At 51.8% G+C, this 14,940-nt stretch overlaps 1 protein-coding gene across 1 annotated transcript in view; it reads left to right on the top strand.

The window, feature by feature from the left end:
• The window catches only part of ZNF423 (zinc finger protein 423), a 343,660-nt gene that overhangs the window by 95,203 nt on the left and 233,517 nt on the right, over positions 1-14,940 (top strand). The window contains exon 3 of the mRNA XM_043898405.1: positions 12,336-12,536. Within this exon, the coding sequence (XP_043754340.1) occupies positions 12,336-12,536 (201 nt within the window). The remainder of the gene's footprint in view (positions 1-12,335; positions 12,537-14,940) is intronic.

Genomic DNA, 14,940 nt, shown 5'->3' with positions numbered 1-14,940 from the left:
AGACATTTCACACTTTAGTAACATAAGTGTTTGGGGAGAGTACGAGCAATAATTATGAATAGTCTTTCCGTGAAAATAAACCTAAAAAAATTATAAAAGCAAATGCTAAAATTGGTCAGAGTCAGGGAGGAATTTCATTTGAATTTGATTCATGGATATTTATTCCAAGTATAATAACCCTTCTTGTATGGGAACTTTTTTTTTTTTTAAACAAAAGCAGTCATGATAACAGAGATCCCACTTTCTAATTTTTGAGCAATACTGAAACCAGCAACCTGATTAAAAGTGACAGTTGCTTGAGACTGAATAAAGAAGCGTAATCGTGGAGCGCTGATAGGAGACATTTGTGGTAATGGAAAATGAAATGATTCACAGTGTGATCAATAAAAAATTAGCAGCATTTAATAAAAGGTTTCTGCTTCATGTTGACTAAAGAACATCACGAGCAGTTTGAAATCCGAGTTAAGTGACGGTTTGAGGATGAGCCGGGGGTGGTTGCGGGTGCGGAGTGTGGGTGTGCGTGCGCATATAGATCACGCGGATATTGGCCATCCGAGGAGGCCACCGGGACCCTGGGGCGGGTCTGGAAGTTTCCTTTGCGTTGCCCACTTGACCTTTCACCTGTGGCTAATCCTCTCCAGGTCTGCGCTCCTCCTGGGCTCCATGCAGCCCTTGCTCTGATTGGCGGGTGTAGATCCGGCCCACTCGCCGCTTAAATCCATCCCGGGGGAGGGGGCTCCCGCCTGAGGGATGGCGGGGCTTTCTCTGAGGTCCCTCCAATGCGCTGTGTGCGCTGTTGGCTTTGTCCTGTCAGCTGCCCACGGGTCCAGATTTCTGGAGGCTTCCGGAATGCCTGAGTCCACTTGTGGGACTGGGCACCCTCCTGGAGGCTGGAGGGAAGTGGGCAGAAAGCAGGCGGGCTAGCTCCCGCGGATGCAGTGACGTGATGTGGGGTGTAGAGTCTTGCAGGGGGCGGGGCCTCCGCGCTCCGGCGCGCGGCGGGTGGGGGTGCTCTGTGGAAGCCGCTTTTGGGGAGCCGGCTGTGGCCCCTCCCGCCCCCCGGCTTCTCCCTCAGCAGCCACAACGCAGTGAAACCACTCCATCAGACATGCTCCCTTCTCTCCAGACGCCACTTCAGTGTTCCCCGGGACGCACAGCACACCAGGCCGTCTCCATGCCCCGTCGACTGCTAACTTTTAAAGGCTCCGCACAGCCTCTCCTAGCTGGCTGGAGGGAGTGGGGCTCCTGGCCTCCCAGGCCCTGGGTGCGGGGGTGTGGCTGGACCCGGAGACCCTGGGCTGGAGGGTTCCAGCAGCGGCTCCTGAGGACCAAGGGCAGCGAGTCCTTCCCACTCCCAGGGCCCTGGGCCGGCTTCCTGTCTTTGTTCCCACTGTCTCCAGTTTGCCCAGAGATGTCCAGACCCATGGCTGGACCTTTAAGTGCTAGGGTGGGAAGGGCCGATTCAGACCGCTGGGCTCACAGACATTTACTGAGCACCTGTTGTGTGCCAGGCTCTGTACTGAGGGCTCGGTGGGGGAAGGGAGCGGGATGAGCAAAACCAATGCTGATCCTGTCTGCCCGGAGCCTGCTCACTGGCACTGGGGAGGTGGGGTGTCCTCAGAGAGAAGGACCAGGATTGCTTTGGTAAGAGTGAGAAAAAGGGGTGCCTGGCGGGCACCCAGAACGCATGTGGGGCCAACCTGTGGGGGTGAAGGTTCGCTGGGCTGAGCCCTGGGCGGTGAGGAGCCGTTAAAGGCTCCGCACAGCCTCTCCGAGCTGGCTGGAGGGAGTGGGGCTCCTGGCCTCCCAGGCCCTGGGTGCGGGGGAGTGGCTGGACCCGGAGACCCTGGGCTGGGGGTGGACTTTTGCCCACTTCTTGCTCTGTGGGACCCCAGGGTCTACGGCAAAGGAGGGCTTCCTTGGTGTGGAGGTGACCCTTGGCATTCTGCCCTCGGGCCTGCCCCTGACCCGGCGAGGAGTCACTAAGGTGCCCTGCTTTAAATATAGCTGCTCCATGGCCCATGCCTTCATGGACAGATGGAGCCAGGAGGCCAGAGAGGGTGGGACCTGCCGGTATCCCGAGCGACCCTGGCATGGCCCCGGGGGCTGTGGCCTCCGTCTGCGCTGTGTGTGTTTGCCTTTGACCCTGAGCCACTCTTACTCAGCCCTGTCCTGGGGGTACGCTTCAGTCCCCGGCCCCCCTTCTCCACCCCCACAGGGCTCCTCTTTCTGCCATGGCCCTCTGGGGGTGACGTGCCCCAGCATCCTCACCTTGAGTTCTGCTCCTGGACCAGGGGCAATTAGGAGCGCCAGGCCCCGGCGCTGGCCACAAATGAGCTGGATTTATCGCGCTCCCCATGCCGCCCCACGGCCTCCCTTCCCTGACTACCTCTGGCTCGCGTCTCCATCTTCTTCCCAGTGGCCGTCGGAGACAGAACATGACGTCAAGGAGAGGGCAGAGTGGTCACAGCCTCAGGAGGTCACGAGGCGGTAACAGCGTCCAATTTTCATGGTTCCAGGGTGGCTTTGTCCGACTGTTCTTCATTACTGCATGCGGCGAGATCAGTTTTATTAAGATCGTGAGGCTCAGAGGAGTGACACTGTTCAGAACTGCCTAGAAAAATATTTCTTTTTTCCCTTTTTTGATGGGAGTGTTTGCTTCTGTCCCCTCCTCCCGCTTTCCCTCCCTCCCATCCATCATCTTTTCTTTCCGCTCCTTCGTTACCCATCGTAGTTGGGAGCCGGGCGTGGAGAAAGCTGCCATCTCTCTCTGCCTTTGTGGCTTGAGCTGGGCGCTTGGGAGGGGAGCATCATGCTTTTGTTCCGCAGCATTTGCCCACACAGGCAAGGTGCTCGTAACCAATGTCAGCCTCAGCAGTATGAACAACGTCGCTTTGTTCTTGGGTGCATCCACAGCGCCTGGAGCAGTGGCTAGCACATAGTAGGTGCTCAGAAGAAAGTTCGTTGACTGACTGAAGATGTGGAGGATTTGTGTCTGATAATGGCTCCAGTCTGGAGGGACCTTACTGCTCACCATGGCCCGGGTTGCAGAGACTTGGGCCGAGGTCCCCTGAATGACAGTCCTCAGAGGGAGCTTTTCCAATCTGAACGTCAGGGAGTGAAATTCTCTTCATTTTCTAGGCAAGGAAACCAAGGCCTAGAAGTGTAAGCAACGAGAGTCATGCAGGGAGGAACTTGAACCCAGCCCTAAATCTCCAAAGAAGGGGCACTTCCATTATTGCACAGCTAAACTGCCTGTCTGGTAAGGGGCCCCAGAGACTGTTGCTGGGTATGTCCTGTGGCAAAGACCCCCCACACCCCCCCAGGTTACCTCCAGCCCTCCAAGGCCTATTGTTTCGTCCATACCTTATTTCTTAAAATTTGAAGTCAACATTCAAAAGTCCAGAAACGTCACAGAAAAAATATGGATTTCTTTCTTCTTTTTCTTTTGAAAGAAAACAATGTCTGTACTGAGCCGCACTTTTCTGTATGGTGATTTTGTAGATGATTTGAGCAGGGACCATCTCCTTGGGTGGGTGTAGAGTCTCCCCCTAGAATCCCTCAGCCCATTCTACTCGTTTTGTGTAAAGGTGGGGGCCTCGGAGTTGTGAGCTTAGGTCCACTCATAATCTGAGTGACAGAGTGAGCTGTCTGAGCCATCTGAGCCTCGGTTTTGGCCTCTATAAAAAAGGTCTAATGTTATATCTCCCTTATGGGGACACGGGTCAAGGGGTGAAGGATGCAAATTAATCGGAAGGTCTGGTCTGAGAAAAGTGAGTGCTATTACGTTTTGCCATCACACTTTGGCCTTGGCTTCTAGAATTCCTGTCCACTAGAGAGACGTTCTCTGGAAGGTTCTTGTCATTTTCCTGGTCAACTACGGGCCTGTGGAGAGGGGGGCCCTGTACCCAATCTGGCATCATCAGCCAGGACGGACCATCCTGGCAAAGCTTGTGTGATGCAGCCTCAGGTTCAGTGTCTGACTGACCGTGGCTTTGAAATCCCATCCGCAGAGCCATCAACACTGACAAGGGAGTGATAGGCACTCCCCCCGAACCCCCAAGACAGCTTGTGGAAGTTGCTTCCTTATTTAAGAAGTGGAACTTGGACAGCAAATTATGTGTTAAAATATTTGCCTACAGCTCTGCTGCCAAGGGGACCCTTTAGGCTGAGTGTTAAATGTTACCCTGCTGCCTGCACTGCAAATATTTTAAACCTGAAGATAAATAGTGGCTGCCTTGTGGAATTTGGGGCCAGCAGCGGATGCACAAGCAGAGTGTCTAATTGGGGTTGGCAGGCTCCTTGCCCAGCCCCGGCCCAGTTCCTCCGTTTCTTCGTCCCACCTGCCCAGGCGTGCGTGAGAAAGTGTTCACAGAGACGTGTCCTTCTCTACAATCCAGGCCCGAGAGCCGAGCTGAGGTTCAGCCAGGGGTTTGACCTGGTGCCCAGGTTCCGAAAGTGCTTCCTCCCACGCTGGCCCTCAGGAAACGTGCTCCCGGGGAAACTGTTTGTAGGAAACACATGGGCTGTTAGGACGGAGCCTGCATTCGCTATTAAAGGAAAACGTTGCTCCAGGATAAACACTTTGGAAGTGGTAGACACCTGCCTGGACTGTGAAGTCTGTCTGGAGGCTCCTGAACAGCGTACAGGGGGAGAGCGCAGGACAAGCAGGCTTGTGAATTGTAAACACGTACACGTTGCCTGGCCCCGGGGCAGACCCTCGGCAGAGGTCACGCTGTTTCCTGGAGGAGGTGGGCTTGTCATTTACTCAGGGGCACACAGCGTGGAGTGGCGGAGCCTGGACTCAAGGCCAGGACTTTCCTCTCCTGGTGCAGTGGTTTCTTTTGGACATTTCTGTGCCTTCCATGGGGCATGTCCCCTGACATTCTCCACCCTTGGGAGCCTGTGAGGTCTCCTTCCAGAGTCTCGTGTGGCATGGTGTCTCCACCCTCCTGTCTGAGCAGTTGTGCTGCCTGTGTTTGAATGATGACGGCAAAATAAGGCAGTAACTGTGGCTACTGTTTTCACAAGCTTCCTTGTGAGCTGGGTGTCCGGCTTTGTAGATACTATCTCATTAAAACAGTTTAACGTCATTAAAATTTTTCTCAGAGGGCAAGTGACTTATCCAAGGTCTCCCAGCTGTGAAGTGATGCCTGTAGGTTTGAACCTAGACAGGCTGGCTCCAAAGTCTGGAATTCTTTCTGCTGTTTCTCTATCATCCCATCAGGCCCTGGAACGTGACTCCATCTGTCTGCTGCTCGTGTGTGTCGTTGCTTCCTAACCATCTTTCTGCAGGAACAGCGTGGTTCCCTCCGCCCTGCTGATTCCTCTGCACTTGGCTCTCCTGGTGCTCCCTGTCTGGCTGGGTTCTCTTGTCAAGCCCTGGACATGCCTAGAATTCACCGTCTGCTGATATCTGCAGAGATGGGTGTTGCCATCTCCTGTCCAGGTTTGATTGGGTTAGGAGATGGGCAGGCTGGCCTCCAGGGATGACTCTCCGCCTCCCACTCTCATGGGGCGCCATCCTGGCCCTCACATCCCTCTCTGCCCCTCCCTGGCACCCTTGTCTTGCGGTTTTGCCCACATCTTCCTCTGCCCATCTGCTCTAGCCTCCCCTGAGCTCCTCAGAACCCCGCAGGGCTCTTGGCTTACCTGTATCTGTGTGTAACTGTAGGCACAAGTCTTCTCGAATCAATGGCCATTCTTTCATCTCCACCTTGTGAAGCAGGAGAGGACCGTGTCCATCACGATCAGGCTTGCTGACACATAGGGACTCAGCCTTGGATGGGACAAGTGACAGAGTCAGAGTCACTCATGGGGTGAAGTGGGTAGTCCTAGAGTTAAGACTGGAACCCAGGGTGCTGAGTGACCCCAGCCCAGGCTGCAGCACATAACCACCTATACCTCCCCTGGGGCATTTTATTTCTTCACTGGGCACTCTTTCACCCACCTCATGTTGATTAACTATCTTTTCTGTGCCTTGTATGGCTTTGAGGCCACTGAGATGAAGGAGCCTGTACGTTGTTGCAAATACACTTTCGTTATGCCTGGCCCACAGTAGGTGCCTGATCAATGCGTCTCAGGTGAATGAAGGAGAGCACAGATGAACGGGTGTGACTGTAGCTTCTGGAGTGTCTCATGGCTCTCATATTCTTCCCTTGTTTTCTGTATCCTGGGCGTGTGGGGGCTGCCCCTGGCCTTCTGCCTCACTGGGCAGATCCTCAGCCCTGGGACCCCAGAGGCGGGACCCTCAGTGGTCCCTGGTTGGTTTTCAGAGTGCCCAGGACCTTTGATGGCGGGTTGTTCCCCATGGTCAGTCCCAGGAAGGAGATGAGGTTCTTTCTGACTCTCATGCTGGAGGGGACTGGGGCCAGAGGGAAGAGACCCTCACGGGTGTTCTCAGGCTGAGCCTCTCTCAGCTGGCCCTGGGGAGCGCTGAGGCCCTGACAGTCCTGAGCTCCAGAAGCCTGGCTGAGAAGGTAGGAAATGTCCTGTTCCCAGACCTGGCAGCCTGTGGGCAGCCTGGCCCCCCGGGGCCTCTCCCCTTTCCCTTTCTCTGGCAGTGGACTCAGCCAGCTGTCCTCTGCTCAGCGCTTTCACAGGCATTCCCTTTTTTGCCCTCCCGTGTAGTGGTTAAGAGTCAAGATTATAGGCAGAAGACGTGAGTTCAATTCCAGGCTCTGCCCTTCCCAGTGTACATGATTGTGTGTGGTCCTGAGCCTTGGCTTCCCCCTCTGGAGAGGGGAGATATTAACTGTATCTCCCCCATAGGCTTACTGTGATGATGGGATGGGAGGATGTAAGGTAGAAGGTACCTGAGGTGACCAGCATCACTCAGGGTGCCAGGAGAGGCAGCATCTGGCTTGGGTGGGGAAATGCACTGTTCTCTCATCATAGGCAGTAAAGGTGGAGTGTTTTGTTATTGCCGCTCTTTGCTCATAGAAGGTTCCCCAAGCCCATATCTGGGACTCAGGGACTCTGGTGTGGCTTAGGAGGGATTAGCCCATGTAGGTGTACCTTCTTCTTCCTGCTTTGAAGAAGTTGGCAGAACAGATTGGCCCCATCATATGTTAGGTTGAACCATTTGAGATTGCCAGTATTTGGCATTTTTGACCCACAAAGATGGCAACTTCATATGGTTGAACTCAATACTTATCACACAATAAACAGCCCTGTAACCACTTACTCTTCTCTTGCTTCTATCCATATTGACACTCAGAGTCTTGTTTCTTTGAGATCAATTCATTCATTCATTCACCATTTACTGAGCACCTACTATGTGTCTGTACTAGGGGCTGGGGAGACAGCACCCAGAAAAACAAACAAAGCTCCTGCCCTCGTGACTTTATGGGGACACGTTGCAGCTATCAATGGCTATGTAACGAGGTACCCCAAAACTCAATGACCTAAAGCAACAGTTATTACTGCACACAGTTCTGCGGGAGACTGGACTCAGCTGGTGCTTTCACTTAGAAGAGTTCTTATATTGTTGCGGTCACGTGGCTCTTGGGGCTGCTGCCTTCTGAAGGCTTGTCTGGGCTAGGTGTCCAAGATGCTTCATTCCCGGGCTGGCAGGGGGTGCTGGCAGCCTGGAGCACCCACCCTTTCTTTATGTGGCTTCGGCTTCTCATAGTAGGGCAGCTGGGTTCTCAGGGGTTGTGTCTCAGGAGACCCAGGGGAGGCTGCATTCTAGTTTCTAGCATTGGAAGGAGTCACCAAGGCCAGCCGGGCCAGAGAGGAATTGACGGGGGGGGGACGTTGATCCCTCTTCTTCTTTTTCTTAACTTTTATTTATTTATTTTTGGCTGTGCTAAGGGCTGCATGGACTTCTAGTTGCGGCGAGTGGGGGCTACTCTCTAGTTGAGGTGCGTGGGCTTCTCATTGCGGTGGCTTCTCTTGTTGCAGAGCATGGGCTGTAGGGCATAGGCTCAGTAGTTGCTCTGCGGCATGTGGGGTCTTCCCGGATCAGGGATTGAACCCGTGTCTCCTGCATCGGCAGGCGAATTCTTTTCCACTGAGTCACCAGGGAAGCCCTGGTTCCCTCTTTTTGATGAGAGAGGGCAAGGTCTTCCTCCACAGTAGCACATGGGATGGGATTTGTTGCTGCCATCCAGGACAAGTGCGGCTGCCATGGGAGGTGGAGAGTGAAAAATCAGCCTGTGAGAGAACTGGGAGCTAAGTGTGCTGACAGGGAAGGAAAGGGGACCTTGGGGAATGGATGATGGGGATCTGAGTGGCCTTGATACTCAGGTCTGCGGGGAGTGAGGTGGGTGAAGAGTTACAGTGGAGCAGGAGTGTGAAGCCCTTGGGTAAATACACTTGAAGCTAAGGGATGGAACAAAGGTCTGTGTGGCTGTGGAGACAAGTGGAGACAACCAGAACCCTTGCTGGGCCTTGGGGGTCGCCAACAGGACCCTGCAGGTGACTCTGGAAGGTCGGACGGTTCCTTGACACTTGAGACTCACTTTTCCACCGGGGCTCTGCTGTGGGGAGACCATGTAGCAGAGTGGTTAAGAGTCAGGCCCAGCTGGAGAAGACTCTTGAGAGTCTCTTGGATAGCACGGAGATCAAGCCAACCCTGAATATTCATTGGAAGGACTGATGCTGAAGCTGAAGCTCCAATAGTTTGGACACCTGATGTGAAGAACTGACTCACTGGAAAGTCCATGGAGTTGCAAAGAGTTGGATGTGACTTAGCGACTGAACAACAGCAATAACATCTGTCTTTGAAATCTACCCCCGTGGCCTTGGTGAAGCATCATCACCTCACAGAGTCCCAGTTTCCTCAGCTGGAAGATGGGGCTGTGATGGTCCCAGTTCATAGGGCACCAGGTCGGCTGGTGATGCTCGCTGCTCTGGGTGGACCCCTGGGCAGAAAGATGGTGGTGTGCACACAGGAAAACACCCACTTGTGAGTTAGCTGAGGTGCAGTGTGTGGCCTGGCAGGTCGGGAGCTCTGTTAATGGACGGAAAGGTGGCCTGCTTGGTGCTGACTGTTTCCTGTCCCGAGCTCGTGGCCCTGGGGAGAGGGCCCTGTTGGAAATTGTCTAGTTTAGGCCTTCCTTGGCTGTCCCCTGGAGAACTTGGGTGAGGCTGGAGGGAAAGGCCCCAGCAGCCCATTTTTCACGAAGTCCTTCCCAGCCCCGGAGTGGGGGGAGAAATGAGCTCTACTGACGTTGTTTTGGGGGTCCTGGTGGTTGCAGGGACCTGGGGTCAACTGTAGTTTAGGCTCGAGGCTTCCACGATGGAAACTCGAGGCAGCCCTTGGGGTGGGGGCTTGGGAGGGCTGGTGGCGGCTGCTGGGCTCTGCGTCCCCTATGCGCTCTCAGTCAGGACCCTCGGGGGACTCTGGCTGGATGAGGGAGGGACATGGGCCAGCAGGGCCACCCCTGAGGAGCCAGAGCCGGGTCAGGGGAGCGGGGAAGGTGTGCTCCTGATGGCCCCAGGGGCTCACTGAGCAGCCGCTGAGGGTGGGCCTGGGAAGAAGAGACCCAGAGGGTGCCCCGGGGACGCTGGCACCCTTAGCGCCCTCGTCTCCTGGCCTTGGGCGTCTGGGGTCCAGGCCTGGAGAAGGGCGAGTGACTCCACGTCGGAACTTGTAGGTTCAATCTCTTATGTGGCTCTGGGTGGCCTTTCAGAGCCTCAGTTTTCTGAGGAAAGCTGGAAAAGTAACACCATTTTTCCCGATCGTGAGGCTCAGAGGCTGGGTCACACGAGATTGCCTTACAGAGTAAACCGAGCAGGATGGAGGGCTTCCTGCTCTCGAGGTCTTGGTTGTGTTGACGCAGCAGAGGGGCCCCCGGGGACTGGGTGTCCAGGGAAGTCCCGCTTCTAACAGTACTTCAGGCTGTGTGACCCCTGGGACCTCAGGGTATGGGGTCCCCATGTCGCCCACCTCCCGTCTCCTGCCCCTTTCCATGTGGCCGCCTTGCCTTCCCATTTAGGAGACAGCAGCGGGGAGGTGACAGTTCCTTAAAACAGATTTATACTCTTGGATGACTTTATGGGTTTTTGCCTTATAAAAACCCACGAGTTGACATTCTGATTTATCTGCTCCTGAGTCAACAGGATGTACCAGATTTAAAGAGATCAAATGCAGTGTAATGTTTGTGGTTCCAGTTGTGGATTAGATGAGCTATTATGGAAAGTGCTGCCAAGTAAATATGGCAAAAAAAATATAACAAGGGGATAATTTAAATATGTCTATTAAACTGTGTGTTAAGTAAAGTAGCACCGGCGTGGTGCTGAACGTAACTTATTATCTGGAGACTTGGTGTAGTAGATAAAGTGGGAATTATGGTTCTTTTTTTCCCTCTTCAGAACATTTTTTTTTTTTTGTTAAAGGAAGAGACTGTAAACTAGGAATTTCAGAGACGGGCGCTTGACTGTGTAACCATGGCTGTGTGATGACTTATAATATTGAAGGCTCCAAATGATATTTCTCATTTCTTTGCTTTCTATTTCTTGCCATCGCCGCAGCAGCAGATCAGATTTCCTGAGATAAATATGCTGCCTGGCTTTTAATGGGATTTCTGTATTGCCGAGAGTTGGCGTGTTCTGATAATAAAAGGACCTAAAAATTGTACATCCCTTAATTGGTAAGAAGAGAGATGTTTTGATGGGCCACAAATGGAAACATTGATTTTTACTGCCTCCGCGCAGCTCCAAGCAGCGTGTCACGCCACGTTCCCCGCCACGGAAGGCGGCAGCTGGCTCTCCAATGAGCTGATTTGTGTTTGTAGGTTCTTGATGTCGGGTGCTTGGGAGTGCGCATTCTGTGTGGACGGGGGAATCGGAGCCCTTATAACATTATCTGTTTCTAAATTGAAATATTTGTAGGACCGTGGCTTCCACCTCAAATCGAATGCATTCTTTGCTTTGTTCCTCTTTCTTCCTTTGGCGACCAGTCCTTGGGGGTTTACAGGCTGTGTGCCGAAGGCTTTTTCTGTTACTGTGATGTTATGGGCAATATACACACACACTCACGTAGGCACACATACATACACATGCACACATACATACACACACCTTTGCATATGAGTGTATGTTTGCATCAGTGACTTTACATGTAGTAGAGATTTCTCTCTTTAGTTTAAATAAGTGCTAGTTTCTGCACAGGTTGATCTGTTTCCCAGGACAGACTGTGGGAAGAGATGACAGGTACTTTGATTTTCGATTCCAAGTCTCTGTATTGTAATGGGCAGGTTTAATCCACTGACATTTATTGGGATGACTGATATATTTTGTATGTAATATTTGCCATGGATTTTTTTGCACTTCAGTTTACAAGTTCTTGTTGAGTCCTGTTTATCTCTCAGATTGAGTCTTTGCTCCGTGGGGAAGTGCACTGGATAGGAGTCAGGATGTCAAGGTCAACATCTGTCGGGGGCTAGGCATGGTACAGCCCCCTGGCTGGAGGCAGGTGCCTTACCTGTGAAAGGGGAATAACAAAGCTGCCCCTCTCTGCAGGGGAGGGGCAGTGCCAGAGTGGAGCCAGATGACCACCTGAGCCCCCCTTAGCTCTGGGACGTGTAAGACTGTGAAATGGGGCTACATGTGTGTATTTGTGACTTTGAAAATGCACAGAATGCTATGCAAACCCAAAGCGTCGTTATCATGATCATTAATCATGAGTTCAGTTTTCTGTACAGTTTATCCACTGGTTTGCATGGTGCTAAGCATAGACTTGGTATTTTATTTTAAAGAAGTTGGTCAAATGATTCCAAGGCTGGTTCTCACTCTCTAGGCTGATACTGGGGTGCAAGAGAGGGCTCAGGTGCCTTTTAAGCAGCGATTTGACTGTCCTTGGTCCTGCAAACACATGTGCTTCTTTGATTTCAGAATCAGGACATCTTTACAAAGAACTAAGCCAACTTCTCACCACATTGAGAGGCATGTTGTGTGGAGGGTTAGTCTGGCTAAGAGATCTCTCAGCTTTAAACCACAAGGCTTTAGGGGAAACTTGAAGTTTGTGCATTAGGAATAGCTGATCAAAACACTAGAGAGGTGTGTGAGAGAATTGAGTTTTTAGGAGACAAAATGCTAAGGCATTTTCACCTCCCTAACGGGTCACGACCCCCAGCATCCACGCACAGAGGGAAGATGACAGGAAATCCCTCTAGAAGATTTGCACCAAGAATTAAATAAGCTAGCTGAGAATTATGGCACCACATGCTACAAAAACCCATATATTAATATACTGAGAGGTGTCAAGGATAATGGACCCTGGGAGGTAGAGTAATTAAATGTATCTTCATAAATGCGGGGCGATTTCTTTTACAATGCTTTCCCCAGACCCCGTCAGCTGACATGGACTGTATTCTTCCTGTTGGCAGGAGGCCTAGAAGGAGAGCCGGAGTGTGATCGAAAAACCAGCCGTGCGCTGGAAGACAGGAACAGCGTGACAAGTCAAGAGGAGAGAAATGAGGACGATGAAGACATGGAGGATGAGTCAATTTACACCTGCGATCACTGTCAGCAGGACTTTGAGTCTCTGGCAGACCTGACGGACCATCGGGCCCACCGCTGTCCTGGAGGTAATGTTAAATAGCACTGGGATTCTGACAGGTGGTTATACGGGTAATTGGACATAGCAACAGCTTGAAGCCTCAAGTGAGATTAAAGAATTAATAATGTAATTTTACAGTTAATGTCATTTTATTGTGGTGTCTTGGGTACCCTCTTCAATAAAATTAAAAATAAAAGCAACAGCTTTGCGGCAAGCAGGAGTTAGGTGGAGGTACCCTGTCCTTGCTCCCCAAAACTGCTGTCTGTAGTCTGTGACCCCTAAGTGGGTGGGTCTGCACCCTGGATTTCTGGAAGGCTTTTGGAAACCTAGCAATTAAGAGGTTATTAGTGCAAACTTAAGCAGCTTAAGTGTGGAAAGCTGCGTGAAGGAGTGAGCTCTGAGGCAGGGCTAACGATGGGATGGGGAGAATTTCAGAAGCCAAGAAGTGCGCCTGCAGAAAGGGACCTGGTTCCGCCTCTGCACTTGGCCTCTGCTTCTCTAGGTAGAAGGGTGGCTGTGAGCAGTTTTAGCTAGACCTGACGATGGCCCTGTGTTCTGTTTACCAGCTGCCTCAGAGAAGGTGGACAAGGCCACAGTTTCTAGGAGCGATTTAAGACTTCATGAGTCAAGTGTGTTCATGTGTCTGGGATATATGGGGTGTGAGGGGTAGGGGAATGGGGGCATGTGTATTCCCTGGAATGTGGCAGCCATGCTATCCCGTTAGGGTTGACATCTTTCCAGGCTTTGAGCAAGGAGGTCAGAGCATCCGTATTCCTTACATAGCTATCCTGAGACACTTTCTTCTATTGTGATTGTTGATGCAACCTCTTGGGTGCTGGTTTGTGGGGATAGGACCTAAATCTCCAACAAATACTCCAAGGAGGATCTGACACCTGTTTTGGGAGGGAAATTTGCTGGTAGGAGGTAGCTTGGGACTCAAAGTCTTATTTCCTCTACCTGTCAGGCTATCTTGGAAGTTTGATAGCTGAGTGTTTGGGGAACTTTGCTATGACTTTTCCTCTAGTGACATCTGTACCTGCACAGCCCTGAATGGGCCAAGTCCTCACTCTCAACCTCTAAAGGGACTCGATATCAAAAACAATGGACCCAGGAAAGACGCAAAGTTTTGAACTGTTTGGGACTCAGCAAACCAAACCCTAGTCATTTTGGAGTTTGTTAATATTTCCGTCATTGGCAGAGGAGATGGCCAGCTTAGATGCTTAGAATCAGAATTGGAAGGGATTTATGCGGTTGACTTTTCCAGTTGTCTTATTTCCTCGGGGGAAATATTGAGGCATTGAGACAGACAGATGATTACTTAACCCGGGTCACATAGCAGTTTGGTGACGGAATCAGGACCTCCTCAGCATCTTGGGCTACAGACTCTCATTCTACTTGAGAAAATAGTCGATGCTGGTGTAGTTCTTGATTAGCCACGAACTGAAGTGAAATCTTAACTATAAGAGAGTGAACTTTTGGTACATATTTTAAAAACAGGTAATCGATCTTATAATGAAAAGCTATTCTCTTTATGTTCTATCACACTGCTCGCGTGTACTTGTTAAAGCCGGGCTTCTCAGTTCCACTGCTGAGTGGTGCCTTGTTGAGTGTCTGTGGCTCTTGGAATGAGGTGCCATTCCTGGCACCACCCAGGCTCTTCCCTCCTCCAGTTCTTCAACATCAAGGAGATCCTTACGTCTGTTACCACACTTTTGAGAATGGTGGTGCTTCTAGGTGGAGAAGGGAGATTGGGAGGCTTTGGGGCTATATGTGGGAGTCTGTATTGGCAGTTTTAAATGGTAGCTATTTGTCCTTTGGTCCTGGGCAGGACTGTCTTCCCAGTGGCGGTCTCTTTTCTTCACAGCCTCAGACTTTGGCGGAAATCACGGCAGCCCCATTTGCAGGGTCTCCAGCCATCTTTATCGATGCATCTTTATCCACCAGCTCCTCTGCCTGCTTCCTGACAGGACCCCACTAACGACCTCCACTGGGACATGGGAACCAGGAATACCCCCAAACCCTGGAGCATTGGACAGGAGTCAGAGATTCCTTGAAAGAGTACAGGAAACAGCCTCGCCTAATAGCATCCCTGAGAAATTCATTACCACCCAGTCAAGGCGTGACCCAGCCTGGGCAGGTCCCGCGAACATGGAAGAGAGATGCAAGGAGTTATTTCCCCCCCTTCTTAGGACTACTCAGGGACAGGATATACTACTGGAAATTGTGTGCATATTATTCAGAAGAGGGCTTCCCTGTTAGCTCAGTTGGTAAAGAATCTGCCTGCACTGCAGGAGACCCCGGTTCGATTCCTGGGTCAGGAAGATCCCCTGGAGAAGGAATAGGCTACCCACTCTAGTATTCTTGGGCTTCCCTTGTGGCTCTGCTTGCAAAGAATCCTCCTGCAGTGTGGGAGACCCAGGTTCGATCCCTGG

The sequence above is a fragment of the Cervus elaphus genome, chromosome 4 (genome assembly GCF_910594005.1).
Source record: "Cervus elaphus chromosome 4, mCerEla1.1, whole genome shotgun sequence".
Lineage (NCBI taxonomy): Eukaryota > Metazoa > Chordata > Mammalia > Artiodactyla > Cervidae > Cervus > Cervus elaphus.
This window is presented reverse-complemented; position numbering and strand designations above follow the sequence as displayed.